Raw genomic sequence first — 18,437 nt, forward strand, 5'->3', positions numbered from 1 at the left:
AACGCGTCCTCTGCTGCTCACCTGGAACAGCGCAGCGTGCAGTCAGACAGACAGACAGACAGGAGGACAGGCAGGTAGACAGGCAGGTAGACTGCACGGAGGAGCGGAGCCGGAAGAACGAGCAGGTCGACCTCTCCTGATTGTTGCCTACTTTTTCCATAGTTACCCCAGGCGCTTTCAAACCTGCCCTGTTTCCATTACGCGATTAATGTATGAAAGTGAAGCGGCAGCAGAGGAAACATGACGGAGAAAGGGAAGAAGCTGATCCTGATCGCGGTGGATATTCTCTGTGTTTTTGTTGGTGAGTGCTAACCCCTGCTATCTTCTTCTCTCCTGAAATGGCTTAAAACATATTGTTGGTTTAAGGCCGTATGGCTGCTTTGGTGTGCGTAAATATGTAAGATATATGACTCCAGATTGTTTAAAAACTCTATTTTGGGGGGAAAATAGGATGGTGACACATAATACACATGGTCTAAAGCTCAGTCCTTTAATTCAATTTTGCCTCTTCATGCAAAGATCATAATAAGTTACTGACACCTGTTGAAATGTTGGTATCTGTATAAAAAGTTAATTGCAAAATTTTCTGCTAGAGAAGCGTTTACCTCATCCAGGGGCAGTGAAATATCACAAGACAGTACTCTCTATCTTGTTCAAACAGGCCAAACAGTCTTTCCCAATAGTTAGTATGAAGGCTGAAATCATTTGGGTTAAGGCAAGACACACACACTATCTTATCTCACTATCTGGATTTCACAGAGGTGATCTGCAGGGGCAAACAATATGAATCCATCAGTGCTTTAGGAGTCTGTAGGTCATATTTGGTGTGTGTGTGTTTGTATGTTATGTATGTCGCTCCATGTTGTCTCTTTTTTTTCTTCTTACATGATGAATAATTTCCATGCTCTGTGACCGCATTCATGCTTTCTACGTATTTTTCTTTCTGCAACCCCCTGGCCTTTTCGTTTTTTTAAACATAGGGTGAGGGGGGAAGTAAGAGCAAAGACCATTGTTAATGAATCTCTCTGTGTGACAGTTAGAATCCTGTTTTGGAAACTAGAGACCCAGGTGTGTGTGTGTGTGTGTGTGTGTGTGTGTGTGTGTGTGTGTGTGTGTGTGTGTGTGTGTGTGTGTGTGTGTGTGTGTGTGTGTGTGTGTGTGTGTGTGTGTGTGTGTGTGTGTGTGTGTGTGTGTGTGTGTGTGTGTGTGTGTGTGTGTGTGTGTGTGTGTGTGTGTGTGTGTGTGTGTGTGTGTGTGTGTGTGTGTGTGTGTGTGTGTGTGTGTGTGTGTGTGTGTGTGTGTGTGTGTGTGTGTGTGTGTGTGTGTGTGTGTGTGTGTGTGTGTGTGTGTGTGTGTGTGTGTGTGTGTGTGTGTGTGTGTGTGTGTGTGTGTGTGTGTGTGTGTGTGTGTGTGTGTGCATGTGTTTGCATGTGTGTGTTGAAAGTGGGCTCTCTTGTGTGCGCGCTGTAAAGGGAACAAATCGTCTTGTACAGACTTGCTTTGGACTCCAGAGAAGACACAAAGCCATTAAGAGAATTGACATCTTCCAGCTGTTTGTGTCACATTCTCTCACCACAAGGCCGACGGAGGTTGTAGTTTAGATGATGAAAGAAGAGAGTGTGTCCAGGATGCTCATCTATCACTGCATGTGTTAACCTTCTGTAGATGCTTTAGGGATGGAAAACAGCTTGGTGAAATTCCTATAGGAATCTATTTGTGTGTGTGTGTGTGTGTGTGTGTGTGTGTGTGTGTGTGTGTGTGTGTGTGTGTGTGTGTGTGTGTGTGTGTGTGTGTATCCAGTCATTTATCCATCTGGTGAGTGTCAAGCAGGTAAGATAATGACCGTTCTGCTCTTCAACCCCCACTACACTCCAAATGTATGTTCATGCATGTGCACTCCTTATGAGGAGTCCACTGTCCAAGTCAGTCCAGTTAAGGGGAAAAGGAATGGAAAGGATTTCTAAAGATGTTTTCTCCTTCCCCATAAATGCTCCGATAGTGTGTATCAGCAAATGCTCACTATACCTTTTTGTAATTTAAATTTCTTGTCCGTGTTTTTCAGGCCATATCTTCGCTATTTCCAGTACTGTTAACTGAAATAACGTTATACAGGTTTTCTGCACACATCTGCTGAATATTATCTGATTTAGTAAATAGAAAGAAGACGTTTTTTCCCTGTCGAACAGCAGAGTTAGTTAAGGGTTCCTTGCGACGTCTTGGGACTTCTCTGGAAGGTCAGAGTAACTCAGGCACAACATATTAAGTCTGTCTCACATTAAAGCATATTGTTATGAAATCAAAGACAAGATGATAAAAGGCTTATTACTCGGTAGACAGTGTCTTCAGCTGACTAAGAAAAAGTTCATCATCACCAGTATTTATCATCTGGTGTGATAGTTTACAGGATCTGTGGGTTAATCATCAGCCTTTCAAAAGTGAAAACAGTGGTGAAAGACTAGTGCTCTGAATTCAGAAAGAAAAAGGATTACGAAATGACTGAAACCACAGCTTAAGGTAATTGTCTAGGAAGGCTGCCAAAAAGAAAACATCCAAATATTAGCAAGATATAAAAAGAAATGAGAAAACTCCATCAAAGTTCCTCAAGGCCCAATGTGAGGACCTTTAAAGTTTAATGGAGATATTAAGATCATCCTGTAGTTTACTTGATAAATTATTAAAATGAATAACTTCCCAGCTCCAGAGTCATTTCAAGCCCAAAATGTGACACTAAGAACATTAAAAGAGCTGCCTTCTCTGCATCTGTCTCAAGTTCACATTGCCAGTTTACGACAACAGTCCTATCTGTGAACAAAAGTCTGCTCCTTTTCTGGTTCTTAATTTCCTACTTTTTATCGCTGCATCTCTCTCTGGTTGCTTATTGTTTGTTTTTATCTCGATAACTGTAATCTGTGTGCGGAGGGTAAACTATGATCAAGTTTGATGTCCCCCATTTAAAAATGAGTGTGCATGTATAGTGTGTGTGTGTGAGTATGTGTGTGATATGGCCGGAATGTGCTGACTGCCCAAATTGTAAGCAATCTGTGATTCTGCTCAGTGTTTTATTTCTCTCTTCCCCTCTGCAGTCAAACCTCCATCCTGCCATCATGTGTTACAAGTGCACACAGCAGATACAATACAACTTGCAACTGTGTACACACACACACACACACAGAGGCAAAAACTGCACATCCTTATCTTGCTTTGACAGTCAGATGCCACCCAGAACAGAGCGCCTGTTGTTGCACTGTCCTGACATTTAGCTTTAAGTTACATTGAGCATCTCAGTGGATTTATCAAGATATTTAAAATGAACTTTAATGAGAACACTCTGCTCTATTCATCTTTTTTCCCCTTGTTCTTCTTCACTTGTCTTTGAACTCTCTGCAGCTTGTGTCTGTCTCTTTCTGAGGCAATATCATGTGTGAGTGATTGAAATCATGTTTTGTGACAATTATCTTGTCATTTAAGTTTAACCCACATGTGTCACAGATTTTGTCTGTTAAACGCAGATAATCGGCCTTCCATAAGCTAAGGCCATCACTGGAAAATAATTCATCATCATCATTCAAACAGATTGAGAATTTCAGCCCTCTCACTTCTGGAAAAAGAGAATTAAGTTAGCGAAAGATAGAATCAGTTCAACTTTCAGTGTACAAAAGTGAAACAGTTTTATTTGGTGTTTTATCACCAGATCTGTTTGTTTAAGAGTTCACAAGACCACTTTAAAAATTTCAAAAAAGACCCTAAATCCAATTAAGCTTCACATTCTATTTCATTAAATACTTGATTTAACTAAATCAAAGTGCAAGAACTACATATTCATATTTCACGGGGTTATAAGATGGACTATTTCTTGGCCATAGCAGAGCTGGCAGCCAATTTGAAACGCACAATGAAACCCCACAGAGTGTAGATATTAGATGTTACTGGATGAGCTTTAGTGATGCGATAAGAAGGTTTTGCTCCCTTTTGACAAAGCCAGGCTTATTGTGTCCCTTAAACTCTTAGAGCTAAGCTGAGCAAACATCTCCTGAGCTTCATTTATGTGACAGGGATTCAAATTCTACAGGCAAGAAAGAAAACATTAGAGCATTTAGGCTGAACAATTCTGTTTAGTGAAACCCTCTCTTCCCGGGTGTTTACCTTTTTAAAGAGTTAAACAAATGCATGGGATAAACACTCCCACTCCCATTTCTCTCAGCCTTGACAGCGTTTAAACGCAGCCTGTCTCCATGTTGAAGCTGTTTGTACATTATAAGACACAGAAGAGCTGACGTCTTCCGGGTGCCTATCAGTGTGATCGAGCTCAGCTGTTAAGCACGTTTAACTACAAGAGGTCACTGGGTTAGTAGTTCACGATTAATGTTCAGAATAATCATTACTTTTTATGACTGTGGTTACTCCCTTTTTTGTTTCAGTTCAGGTACTTTGATCTGCTTCTGGGAGTCTAACGAGAGTCTAATGATAATCACACAAAGAAGCAGCATGGCTCAATCAGTTTAACTGTTCGAGTATCCATTTGGTGGGTTTTTCCAGAATTGTTTTCCTACAATTAAGTGTCAGGGAGGTGAACTTCGAGTTACATGTCAGCAATCTCCAAAACTTCAAAGCAAACCAGCCGTTCAGAAAATTCCTGTTTCACTTAGTTGACCTCAGGTGGACCATTTTGTGAGCCTTAGCAACACACTTCCAATTGCACACAGCACTAAGTGAACTGTTGTATCAGTGAGAAAATCTGCAATGTAACACACTTGAGATGTTACCAGTGTGACTGTCCTTGTTTTTAACATTGAACCCTTTTTAGCATGGTTTATTCTAAGCATGAACAATTCATACTTTGTCCCATGTTACTATTTTTTTTATAACCATATTTCTTTCATTCTTTCTTTTATGAAGACATATTTTGAAGACATACTTGTTTGCCTTTTATTTGACAGGACAGTGGATAGAGTAGGAAACCAGGGGGAGAGTGGGGAATGACATGCGAGAAATGAGCCAAAGCCCAGACCTGAACCCGCTTGGAGCACCATAGCCTCCGTATATGGGTGCGACCTAACCGCTAGGCCATTTGCGCCCCACCATATGTCTTTCTGTATTTTTTTCTAGGCTGCGTAAACATATTTAAATGAAAATGACAGATACGACAAAGGGGACACCAGACAGTGTCAGAGGAAATATTCCCCAAGTAATACCTTACCTTAATATGTATTTTTCTCTAAGCAGTTGAAACCAAAATACTGTTGAATGAAGACTTAAACTGTACGAATACAATGATTAAACTTTGTATCTGTTAAAAAGTTACTTTGAACAATAAATCAATCAACAACCAATGGAAACCAACAAGGTTTCCGTAGGTGAACCTGTGGAAGGATCATTACCGGTTTGAGATCCCCGCACCCGAGGCCGCGTGGCCCCTCGGTGCTGGCGGCGGATATGTCAGGAAAACATTTGTCTATGTACGTCGTTGACTAATCATGTCAGCTGAATATGTAAAAAAGGACATTTTCAAGGGTTAGTGATGACTCTATATTAATTTGATCTTGAGGTGAAGACCAGAAATGAGGAAAGGAAAGTGTGTCTGTGTCAGTCTGAACACAGCTGAAGTTGCTCAGGTCAACTCAAAGCTTCAGGAGTTAATGGAAGTGTTTTAGAAACAAGTTTTGAAATAAAGCTTGTGTGCAGAGGAGACAGACAACAGCTGTTGTTGTTTTTCTCTGTAGAATATTATTTATGTGCCATTTTAACATTCTGCTGACATGTTTGAGATCCTCCAACAAATGTGTAATTCACACACACACACACACACACACACACACAGTCTCACTCTGCCAAATAAGTGTCAAAGTCAAGTGGGAAGTATTGACTTCTGCTCCCTGACATCCCTGTGTGAAAGTGGAAGAGAGATGCTGCAGAGAAACATAGTGGTGTGTGTGTGTGTGTCTATGTTTTAGTGGTCTTGCTTCTTGTAATACACAGCATTGTAGGAAGTGTTCCTGTGTGTAGACTCTGTGTTCAGTAGATGTATTGTCTGCAGTGGTTTCATAACGTGTCTCCAGAAATCACGGTTTCATGGGAAAGCAGAATGAGGTGCGAAATGTGTTTTCATGGTAGACTGCTTGAACATGATGGGAAGTTGACACTTGACAGACAGAGAACAATCACCTAATAGAAAGCCTAGCCCCATAGAAATGTAGAACCACCTTTCAACTGATACCTAATGATAAGCCCCAGACCTGTGCCATATTCCTTTATTCAAGTTCAATAGTTAATGAGAAACATAAAATCAACTCCTGCAGATTTTAAATGATTAATTTGATTTAAAGATAGCCAGTTGTAGACTTTCCAATTTGCTTTAACATTGTTTACAATAATGCAAATTCTGAACTGTTCTTTATGCGTTACAGTAACGCCCACTGGACTTAACATTTATTTTCTTACATGCACTCTGTGAGTAGGTTACATACACTTTTTTTTTCTCATAGTCCACTGCACAGCTCCTACATTGCACCTTTTTATACATTTTGTGTCTTTTTATTTTTATATTTTACATTTTAAAATTCTATTTTATATATTGTAATAGCTTCTAATACTGTATTATTTAAATTGTTGCTAGTTCTGCGTTATTTCCTTGTTAATTGTTTAGCACCAATACACCAAGTCAAATTCCTTGGCAATAAAACCCGATTCTGAAGAAGTTAAACATTTTTTCAACATCCGGACCGCTCAGGACTTTCCCAGAAAAAATCCCCAGACTGACAGGAAATGATCTTTCATCTACAACAGTTTTCCTGAATTCAGAAGAAGATAACCCCCCCAAATCAAGATGAACAATGAGCACCAATATACTGTAGACATGAAGGTTTTACAAAAAACTAATGAGTCAGGGTTGAAATATCACAGCTAAGGATAGAGCACCCTAGAGCGAGCCAAAATAAGCCAAACAGATCTTAAAATAAATATTGGTTTTCTGAGCACCTTAGTGTGATGAAGAAAAACCAGCTGCAAATAAACCTGTTAACCTACAAACTGCACGGCTCCAAAGTGAAACCTAAAATCTCACAGTCCCCTGTTAAGACTTGACATAAAGAACTCAAACAGTTGTTAACATAAAACATGGTTTTCTGTTTCTTTTTCTTAACTGCCCCTCGGTTATTCAGGGCCTGGGCCACTCATCTTCAGGGCTGAATAACAGGAACACTTCCCACTTCCCGCTGGGTCACAGGTCAAGGGGAAGTTGTACTTGTGTCTGATCCCAAATTCCATCATGTTTATTTTCTCAAAGTGGATTCAGCGCTTCGCTCTTGCCAGAAGAGATTGTGAAAGCGTAAAACAATACTTTCACTTCTTCCCTTTTTTTTTAATCTCTCCTGTGGATGTTAATGAAACAAAATCTCAGCAGAAACATTTTGTGTCTCTTTTGAATGACAGGCTGAAACTGGTTTCTACATTGTTTGAAGCTGTAAAGGTTTTGTTTTTTTTTTGTAAAGAAAGTGATAGAGTGGGGGAAAAAACTCAACAGCCACATGTAAAATGTCAGAGTAGGATGGTACATCTTGCTACTCAAAAGAAGCACTAACAAAACTTCAGTTGACCTCAATTTCTTAACACCCAAAAATAATGTACAGTGGATGATGAAGATAGAAGTTTCATCTTAAGGTATTTTCACATCTTTAGAAGACAAAAATGAAGAGGACGGTATGGATGAAAAATTGAGGGAAGAAAAACTAGTGCACAAGCTGAGAACATTTTCTGAAATTATAAAACTTCATAATACATATTTTCATAGCTACTGTTAGAATTCTTGACAGACATTTTATTTCTGAGATATAAGCATTTTAAAGTCACTGCATTTTATATCATAAAAGAAAACTTCTAACCCACAAAGCAACTAGTAGCTAGCTAACTGATGGACTTTAGCACTGGAAGGTATTTGTAACCTTAACTTGAGTATTAGAAACTCATGGGAACCAGCTTCAGTTCCCTTTAACCTACCTGAAGCCTCTAAAGTTCAGTTACCTGCACATTGTACCTTGTTCATTTCCTCTCTACAAAACAGAGAGTTTAAACATTCAATTGACATTTTAGAAGAAGCTACACTACATTTCTATTAAGGTTAGTGTGTTCGGGTTTTCTGTCAACCTCACTGTGACAACATGACTCTGAATGTCAGTTTGTTTGTCAATAATAACAACATAATGTGTTTATTGGTGGGTTTGAGATGTTTATCTTGCAGTTGGGGAAGAACCAGGCAAGCTGACTGCCCTTAGCTAGCTTAAGCTAAGCTAACTGCTCTCAGTACTTTAGCTTTTAGGCTACTAACTCAATGATACGGGAAGACGGCTTTTTGTTTTTCTGCACCTTAAAATGGAACGACCCTGCAATCAAAGAAAAACAAAAGACAATCCAACTTTGTCTTGTAATATTGAAAGTTATCACTTTCATATTTTAATAAGACTTCAAGGAATTTAAAACAAGTTCATTCAGTAATTTTCTTCTTAACCCTTTGACTTGCATTGTAACCACGCGGTTGACCTTTTTTCCGCTGCCATATTGCTGTATTTAAAACTCTGAAAACCTGTCTTTGGCTGTTTATCCTCATTCACCTCATTGAATAGAGTATGCTACCCTGATTATGTCCAATGGTTGGCGCCGCTGTACATAATTATCATTGTCTTTAAACTGTGGAAAATACCGGGAGTGACTTGGCGCTGCAAGAGCAAACGTCCGGGTAAAAGAAAAAAAATATTTTCACATATCATTTATAGACCCTCTAACAATCATATTTTAGTTGAAGGAAGGACATTTGACAAAAAAATATCTACGATTCCTCAGAAAACATGGTCAACCGCTCGGTTGAGTTGCCAGTCTACGCAAACGGCCTGGCTCAAGTCACTCATTTCTTATTTTGTTCACGTTTTCTAACCATTGCTACTCATTCAATTTGTTAAATAAAATTAATTATCCATTCATGCCCAAAGTAACCCTAAACAGGCAAATCAACCAGCTGGTTGACCTGCATATCTGCTTCCTGATTGGGTAATCTGAAAAATATAACCTGAAATGTTGCTTAATGAAGAGGCAGGAACACAATTTTACCAACAAACAATTTTTTGCAAATGCATTTCTTAGTGTGGAAGTCAAAGGGTTAATAGTCCTGTAATGAGGAAACATTTACCAAAGTGTATACAACATTGAACAAGTAATAAATAGATGTGATGCTTTATAAAGTAGTAATACACCTTAATGTAAATTAAACAAATAATAAAAATGCAGAAAGTTGTCTCCTTTAAGTCCTACAATAATTTTATTTCTAAAAAGGAGGAATACAGTTGTTGGGATTTTTTTTTTTAAGTAAATTTGTTTCTCCCCTCAGCTCGACCCAGCCTCAGGGGAGGGTAAGCTGCCCCACCAGAGCTGGCCTTTAAAAACATACCAGGCCCTCTATAATAATAGAGCAGATAAAAACAGTCAGTCCCTCTCTGATTATAGAAGCTCTCAGATGGCTCGGCTCCCAGAGGCTGTTGAAGCATGTTTGATACAAAGTGGAATTGACTTCCTGACTGAATCTGTTGTTAAATGAGCTTAGGAGTGTGTGTATGTGTATGTGTATGTGTATGTGTGTGTGCGTGTGTGGCCATTGCCCAACTCTGTCCAGTCTCACATCCACCCTGGCAGTACGTAGCCGACAGTCTCTTATCTAAATGTTATCCTTGCACCCTTCAGAATAAACAATGGTTGGAGCTGACTTCAAAGAGGAACTGAGATTACGCTTGACCTGCTGGAATAATGAACTCTGAGATGTGAAGAGCAGAGGGAGGGCGCCCCTTCATCTCAATACATTCTCTTTAATGATGAAACAGCTTTTCATCAAGATCATTAGAAGCACTTGTAATAATTGCTCTTTTTTTCAACATTACACTTTGCAGCCTGTGTGTGTGCTCCTTAGGCAGTGTGTAGTGGCATAAACTGGTGGGTGTGTCAGACTGATAGCTCCTTAAAGAGACAGTCCATCTTTAAAACAGAGAAACAAAGAGACTGCCATGCATGAACAGAAACACTGTATTGAAAGAGATTAATTGGGTGGCCAGAAACACAAGTCTAAATTAGTGATATGTTATTCCATTGCCAATGTATGTTACCAAATTAACCTACATTTCTCCTCCTGGCATCAGTTGAAGCCTAAACACTCATCTCTTTGTCCAAATAGCACTAACTGTGGTAAAACACTGTAAGTGTTGTGTTTACTAATTGTTTCTGCTGTTCTTATAGATGACATAAAAACACTTAAAGGATAGGGCAAACCATCATTTTATTTTTTCCTCTTATTTCCGGAACCTTCACAAATACCTTTTTTTTTAAATAAAAAAATATTATATAAAATGCTTAAAACAAAAGTTTTAGCAGCTAAAAGAGTATTTATTTGCATGAAATGAAAACCATCAATTCTCCTTTTAGAGTTATGCTCCATATTTTCAGATCCTTCTTTTCTTGTTTACATTTTCAAAGGTCACATATTATGCAAAACACACTATGATATGTGTGCTGAGTCAGTCTACAAACCCCCCAATCATGTCTTTTACCTGCTCCACTTTTTTAAAAATCGTGTGCTTAAACAGGCCGTGTGCAGATTTTCCCTTTGTGACATCACTAAGGGCAGTAACCCCTCCCCCAGGTTGGGGACACTCCCACAGCTAGTTGTTTGTTCTGCCCTCTGAGTCTGCCTTCTCACCATAAACAATAGGGCATGGTGCATGAAAGCCCAAACAGCCCTTCCAGAGAGGGGCGTGGGCAAACCCATCTCATTTGCATTTAAAGCTACGGACACAGAAACAGCCTGTTCTGATCAGGTTGGAAATATCGGGGTTTATTGGCATGCTAACATACAGGATCAGAGTGGACTTTTAGCAAGAAACTTCCCAGACATGTTTGTGACCACTGAGACTTATTTAAAGTTGTTGAAAAGGAGCTTAATATGTAACCTGTCTCCTTTGAAATAACCCACACTTGCCACATGACCTCAGATTTAATTTGCACTCTATACCTGAAGACAATAACTTGAAATCACATTAGAATTACCTTCCTGACATGACCTGTTTGAATCATGGTTTCCTTTCTGTGTGTCTTCATGTGCTTTCATTCACTGCTGCTTGTCAGAGCACAGCGACACACTCTTTAGGAAGGAAGCAAGTTGTTAGTAGAGAGCCTCTTTTATGGCATTACCCACTTAATTTACAGCTCCAGCTTTCAAAAACAAAGCTCCATCCATTCCTCGCTCTTGTCAAATTCTGCAGCTCGCTGAGGCATTCTTGAAAACAGGAAGACACTCTAAGAGTTGCAGTTTAGAGGGTTCATGACATCAGCCCTCCAGATTGGACTATTGTCCCTGTTTGGATTTAAGAGACAGCTTTATGTGCTGCTCTGACTCTTTTTGTTTGCATTTGGAGCAAAACTATGACACCAAATGTTCTCACTGTCAAACATACAGAAACTATTCGTCATGACAGATTTATAAATACTGGAGTGTGTGAGACTGTGTTTCAGTTCAATCCTCAGCTCCCAGGACCTTCAGTGTCAACAGCACCCTGATGTTAAAGGTCATGTCTGTCCAGTCCTGTCCTGTCCTGCGTGTTTCCATAGTGACAGAAAGACAATCAATACAGAGTGACCTGTAGAGGTGAAATTGTTCCCATTGAGCTCCATCGATGACATGTTAATTTACTTGGCGGAGTCAAACCTTCTGTCCAAAGTCAAAAGTTTGGTCAATCAGTGTGTTTTTAGCTGTTTCCTGAGCTGCTCCTCATTGTGTTTTGGTTCACATGTCATCGCTCGGCTGAAGGCTCAAAGCTGCTCTCAGGATCGACCTCTGACACAAACAGCAGTGTGGCTACCAAAGATTTCAGTAGAACTGTTCCAATGCACCAATTACAGAAGCTCTACTTGAGTGATACAATTATTTTTTCTTTTTAGAGCACTATACATTTTCTTTTTAGGTATTGTTTTCAGTGTCAGTCAACGTATTAAGTCTTGATTATCTGCTGTATGTTGTGTTTGTAGTCCTGTTTGTTCACACATTTTGAATCATGAACAAATTAGTTTAGTTTTCAACGCAGATGAAGGAGTCGTTTGTTGAATTTCTGCAGAAGACACGGCAAACTAGGCCTTTTTTGTGACTTTTCTTTTACTTCATTTTAAAAGTTCAAAGTAAAGTAGCAGACTGTAAATGCGCACTTGTTTTTACCCCTTATTCTAAGATTTATTTTTTGAACTTTTAGCCATCATTTTGATAGGACAGTGGATAGAGCAGGAAATTGGCGCGTGAGGGAGTGTGGAAGACGTGCAGGGAAAGGAGCAACAGGTCCGACTTGAACCTGGGCCGTCTGCTTTGAGGGCTATAGCCTCTGTACATGAGGTGCGACGTAACCGCCAGGCCATCTGCGCCCCACCCTTTACCCATCTGATAACCTCTCCTGGTGCAGGGAGTTTCCCAATAGTGCATTTCAATATAAAAAAGGAAACAAAGTATAAATAAATAATGAAAGGGATCGAGCACTGTTGAGCAATTTTTTTTCTTTTTCAAGTTCCAAGCAGGGCACTTGTAGATTTTCACTTAGCTACTTGAATTAAATAGATCTTTAAAAAGTATTCAGTCACTGTCTTTAAATTTGATGTTGTATAGATTAATAAATGTAAACATATACTGTATATTCCAGTGTTCTCAAGTTAAAAACTGACAAACGAAAGTGACTGCACAGCTTTCTATAGCAAATTTCAGTAGATTGTAATTTGCACTCATAATAAGGAGAATACGTGTTGTTTCTTCCTCCTCCAGCTGCTCTGCCCTCTGCCATCCTGACTCTGATGTTCTCTCCGTACCAAAGAGGAATCTACTGCGATGATGAAAGCATCAGCTACCCCTACAGGAGAGACACCATCTCCCATGGAGGCATGGCTGCCGTCACCATCATCTGCTCCATTGTCATTGTGAGTCAAAACATCTGAGCATCTTTGTTGCACGCTGAAAATATCTATTTAAAAAAAAAAAAAAAAAAAAAAAAAAAAAAGCCTTCATGATGTCTGCTCTGTCTGTTCCACAGATCACTACAGGAGAGGCCTACCTCGTGCACACAAAGCGTCTGCACTCCAACTCCCAGTTCAACCAGTACTTGTCCGCTCTTTACAAGGTGGTGGGCACCTTCCTTTTTGGAGCAGCCGTCAGCCAATCACTGACCGACCTGGCCAAGTTCACTATCGGTCGACCCCGTCCAAACTTCTTATCCGTTTGCAATCCAGTCAGCTGTAACGGATACATGCTGCATATCAACTGTACTGGCAACCCTCGCAATGTGACTGAATCAAGGTGAGAGTGCTGAACATGCTGCCCCTCTCTGTCTTAAGTTTGTAAATCAGGTCATATTTTTATATTTAGGTCATATTTTACATTCACATACATACATTTTTAACTTTTAGCAGTGCTTTTGGTTGAGTACAAAATGTTTTATTGTCACTAAACTTTTTGAAATGAAAAAATGTAAAGATAAAAATAATAAATGTAAAATGATAAATTCCCAGAGCTCAAGTCATGTTGATTAACTAACAAACAAAAGCCCAAGAACATCAAATGTGCTTTCTTTTCAATCAGAATAGAACAGCAGATATTTTCATTTTTTGATACACTTTATTCTGAGCAAAATGTACAGAGAACATCATCTGGCCCTGTTGTAAAATTGTTTTATAGAGTTGTCCACATTTTTGGCACAAAGCCAAGTTGCTCAAGTGCTGTTTTAATTTATACTTAACTTTGACTTATAGTCAATGCCCCAAAACATAAAGTATGAAGTGAAATGATGTGTAGAAAAAAAGAAAGTTTTCACATTCAAGAATGAGCACCAAATACTCAATTCACAATGAATATTTAACATGTTAAGTTTGGCTCAGGCTGGCTCAGTTTTGGAGCTCAGGACATGACTTATCTTCATGGTGAGGTTATAGCAATCCCCTTTGTTGGAATTATGTGTTCCCTTATTGATACAATATAGATAATGAATCTTAATTATAGATCATTTAAAAGGAATCTCATTGAAAGTGATCAAGAAACTGATGAATAGATTTGAGTTATCCTTGATAACTTATCACCATTCTTTATAAACAAAAAAAAATGACCCATGTCCTGCTGCTGTTTTCTCTCCTCAGGTTATCATTCTATTCGGGCCACTCGTCCTTTGGGATGTATTGCATGCTCTTTCTGTCGGTGAGTATGTGGTTAGTTATCGTTGTTGTGTGAGACGTTCTGTGTCTGTGAAATGCCGTGTTTACCAAAAACACCCACAAGTTACTGAAAACAGGAGTGTGTGTGTGAGTGTGTGTGGGTGTGGGTGTGTGTGGGGGCGGGGGGGCTGAGCTGATGTTTGAAAACATCATTGTTGTAATAAGACACACTGAACAATAGTCGGAACATGATCGCTCCAGTTATATAAAACTTTATAGAATCCTCAGTTTTATTTCTGTTCTGTACCTGACCTCCCTGCTCTTTGTGGAGGAGTGTCTCTGTTCCTTTAAAAGAGAGAAAAAAAATCCTATAAAGGTGAGACATGTTGTCATTACTGCTAGTTTGTATGATTGCCCACAAAAGTACAGTTCAATTCTACATCAGTGTTGGTTTATTGTAATATCAATACTGTTCCAGATATGTCTCATAAAAGAAATACATTTAAACAGTGACTGTTTACCTCAGAACTATTTCTCTTATAATACATTTACAGATGTCTTTTTTTTTTCTTTTTTTAAAGATTTATTTTGGGGCTTTTTATGCCTTTTATTGTAGAGACAGGACAGTAGATAGATTTGAACCCGGGCCGCCCGCTTTGAGGACTAAAGCCTCAAGAGGCTAGGCTACCGGCGCCCCCACAGATCTTTAATGTGTCTCTTACTAATAAGTGGGGAAAAAACACATTTTGATCTCATCTAGACTCATTTTATGTTTTGTTTAGTAAATTTGAAGAAAAAATGAAACCTGTCGTGGTTATGTATGAATAAAGCTTGAATTTCTTTGTGTGAGAACATACAAAACAAAAACATACATTTTTATGCTTTTGCTGTCAAAGCACTTTGTTAACCTGTGATTTTAAAGGTGCAATATGAATAATGTTATTATTATTATTTTATCTGAGATGACAATAGAAAAACTTTGTATCGGACTGCTAAGCCCCTAAGTGTCTTAACTATTTGCTCATACTGTATATAAACACTAAATGTATACACAATCATTTGAAAGCTTTTTGTCAAAGCAGAGACTTTAGATACCAGTTGATCTTAAACATGGATGTGTTGTTGTGTGTTTGCAGTTTTATGTTCAGGCCCGGATGCAGGGGAAGTGGACACGACTGGTCCGTCCGACCATCCAGTTCTTCCTGGTGGCGTTTTCTCTCTATGTTGGATACACACGAGTGTCTGACTACAAACATCACTGGAGCGACGTGCTCGTGGGTCTGCTGCAGGGGGCGCTCATCGCTGTGCTCACTGTGAGTGTCCGTAACATTTTATGTGATGATAGCTGCGTAAGGACAAATCCTAGTCCTGGTTTCTGAAGCTCTTTGACTTTTCAAAGGTTATGTTGCAGTTGTTAATTTTTTCAAACTTAGGTCTTAGTGTGTCTTGTAGGATGTTCTTATTATGAGCTGTTCTTCCTGTAAACTGTTAGTAATCCAAAGGGAATGCTTTACACTTTGACTCCGTGTGATCTCGTAATAGGATGACTCCCTCAAAACGCTCACTAGCAGCTGAGTCATTTGAAATTACCAACCCTCAATACCACAAATGATTTCATGATGTCCAAAATGTTTTGGTTTAGCAGCAGGAAGTCGTCTCCAACAGCGAAAGGGGTTAGTAACGGTGGGAAAGTGGAATTTGTGAATATCATGAAACATGACTTACCGGTATGAAGACCTAATGAACGACTCACAAACAGTGCAGAAGCGAACGGTTAATAAGTCCATTGTCTCCCATGAATTCCCACACAACAATTAACATGCTGAGCAGGGCAATGAGTGTGACTGCTGTCGGATGGGGCCCCACTAGGGAGGTCTCCTACTGTCATTGCAAAATTTGCGCCATCTGATTTACTGCTGTGCTTTAAAGGGGGGGGGGGCCCTAAGTGGCCTGGGGCCCCTAGCAGTTGCCTGCCTTGCCTGTTGACAACCGGCGCCTCTGCTGCTCCCAGTCTGTGGACGATCTACAGTTTAATAGCAGAACTGCTCTTTTTATTGAAAATGTTAAATCCTTTTAAGACTCACCTCTCTCACCTTTGTACAAGTTGAGCTTGATATTATGACATTTTATCCTGCTCTAATATGTGTTTTTATTCATCATTTTATTCGTATATGTTGTTTTTGATTTAGCTTTAAGACATGTACAGCACTTCGGTCAACTGAGGTTGTTTTAAAAAATGTGCCATATGACTAATCTTTAACTTGGCTGCGGTAGAACGTAACAGAGGGCTATGATACAATTCAATGTAGAAGTTTTTCTTGACTTTCATTGTCCCTCTTGGATGGAGAAGCAATGAAAAAAATGTGTCATCTTTTCCATCTCATCTGTGTTTTTAAAAAAGATGTTGCACTTAGTTTTTTATACGTTTATTTGTAAATTAGTCCGGTGCGCGCTGTAAATACTTTTAATTTTCTCTCCACTGACTTTCACTTTTCTTCTTCTGTCCTTTTCAGGTTCGATATGCGTCCGACTTCTTCAAAAATCGCCCCCCTCGCTGCACACGACAAGACACGGCAGAGGTTGAACACCTGGAGCGCAAACCGAGCCCGCAGCCTCCCGACTCGCAGCACGGAAACCACTACAGCTACTCTGGACCTGTATGAGCTCCTCACGCACAGCTGCTTTTTTTTTTACTAACCTCCACTATCTAGCAGCAGCTCCTTACCAAAGAACTGTGACTTGTACAGACAACTTCAACAAACACAAAACGGCAAAAACCACTACCTGGTGATCCTGACGAGACCTTCTCCCCACAAGTTTTACAGCTATGAAAACGTTCAGATTCCCAAAACCTGTTGGAACAGAAGCTCCAACGTCTCTGTGTCTTTTTTAGTCAGGGCGTGTGATGCCAAAATATGTGAGTGATTTTGTTGTGTGTTTTTTTAGAGTACATGTGTAGCATGTTGTCTACAATTATATCTATTTTATGATTTTTTTTTTTTTTTTCTTTTTTAAATCTGTGGTTTGAAAAGAGTTTCAGATTTGATGCTGTGAGTTAAACTGAAAAGTGAAAGCAAAGCCTGCTAAAGAGATCTGTAAATAAAATAAAAACACCAACCAAAGATTTCTTTGTGTCATTGGCTGGAGTGACAAAAACCTTTTTCGAGGCTGAATGTCTCAAAGACACTGGAGCTAAAGTATATCCGCCATGTTGTTTTTCTCTGCATGTGTCTGTATTTTTACTTTCCTTAAAAGATGTGCATGTGTAATGATGATGGATTGCTTTAATGATATACATGAATATGTATAGTACTAACATTTTTATCATGTCTGTAACTACTGTATCAAATAAATTGTGTAGCCTTGTTTTTTTTGCTGTGATGTTAAAGTGCAACTTTTTGAGCTGGCGACAAAGTTCTGGAAATTTGACATCTTCTGTTTATGATCAATTTCATTCAACTAATCGTTGAAAATGGAACGATTATGTTTATCCCTTTTAAGCATTTTTTTTGAGGTTTTTGTATCAAGTGTGGAGAAATTTCAAGTCTGACTGACACAAACCCCAACACACATTCCTGGACCTCTTCCTCTCCTCCTTACAAAAAAACCTTTGTGTAATCTATTATGCAACGCCACATAATGTAATAATTTCCCCCCCTCCGCCTTGTTTCATGTAATTTCTCCTCAATACTAGCCAGCATGTCATCTGAGTGCTTACTTAACTTCAGCAGCCATTAAAAAAAGAAAAGAAATGTAAAGACGTTGTTTAGTGGAAAGAATTCTGATATTTAAGACGTTTTCGTTTTCAGTGACCTATTTCCACGCTGTGTTCTCTGTGAAAACAAGAGCACAACACACTGACGCAGGGTTCATGTCTGGACCTGCTGCTGATGCTTGTGGGATTCCTCAGCGCTAAAAGGAATGAGGCTGTTTGATGATACGTACGAGGTGCTTTAAAATCAGGAAATATCTGTTCACATTTACAACGAATATTATCTAAAGGCCTTGTTTATTTACTGCTCATCTTTAAGGGTTCATTTTGATTCATGTTTGTATCCACCTGATGTACAAAAGTAAATAAACTATTTTAGTGTCCACTTACTCCTGAGAGATTAATCCGGCTCTCTTAGCTATTAAAAACCCACTAAGTTCACTAGCTAATAGTGGCTAACTTTTTCTCTGTAATGTTTTATTTGGTGTTACTGTAAAAGGTAGAGTTGGTTGGAAAAACC

The 18,437-nt window shown here is 39.2% G+C and overlaps 1 protein-coding gene across 1 annotated transcript; it reads left to right on the plus strand.

Annotated features, from left to right (window-relative positions):
* Positions 1–15: 15 nt before the first annotated feature.
* On the plus strand, positions 16–17,571 carry plpp2a (phospholipid phosphatase 2a). Its single transcript, XM_020650163.3, has 6 exons — positions 16–301; positions 12,830–12,981; positions 13,095–13,357; positions 14,191–14,248; positions 15,342–15,518; positions 16,719–17,571. The coding sequence occupies exons 1-6, from the start codon at positions 241–243 to the stop codon at positions 16,866–16,868; spliced, it is 861 nt and encodes a 286-aa protein (XP_020505819.1). The 5' UTR covers positions 16–240; the 3' UTR covers positions 16,869–17,571.
* Positions 17,572–18,437: the final 866 nt, after the last annotated feature.

Source organism: Labrus bergylta, chromosome 18, assembly GCF_963930695.1.
Source record: "Labrus bergylta chromosome 18, fLabBer1.1, whole genome shotgun sequence".
NCBI lineage: Eukaryota > Metazoa > Chordata > Actinopteri > Labriformes > Labridae > Labrus > Labrus bergylta.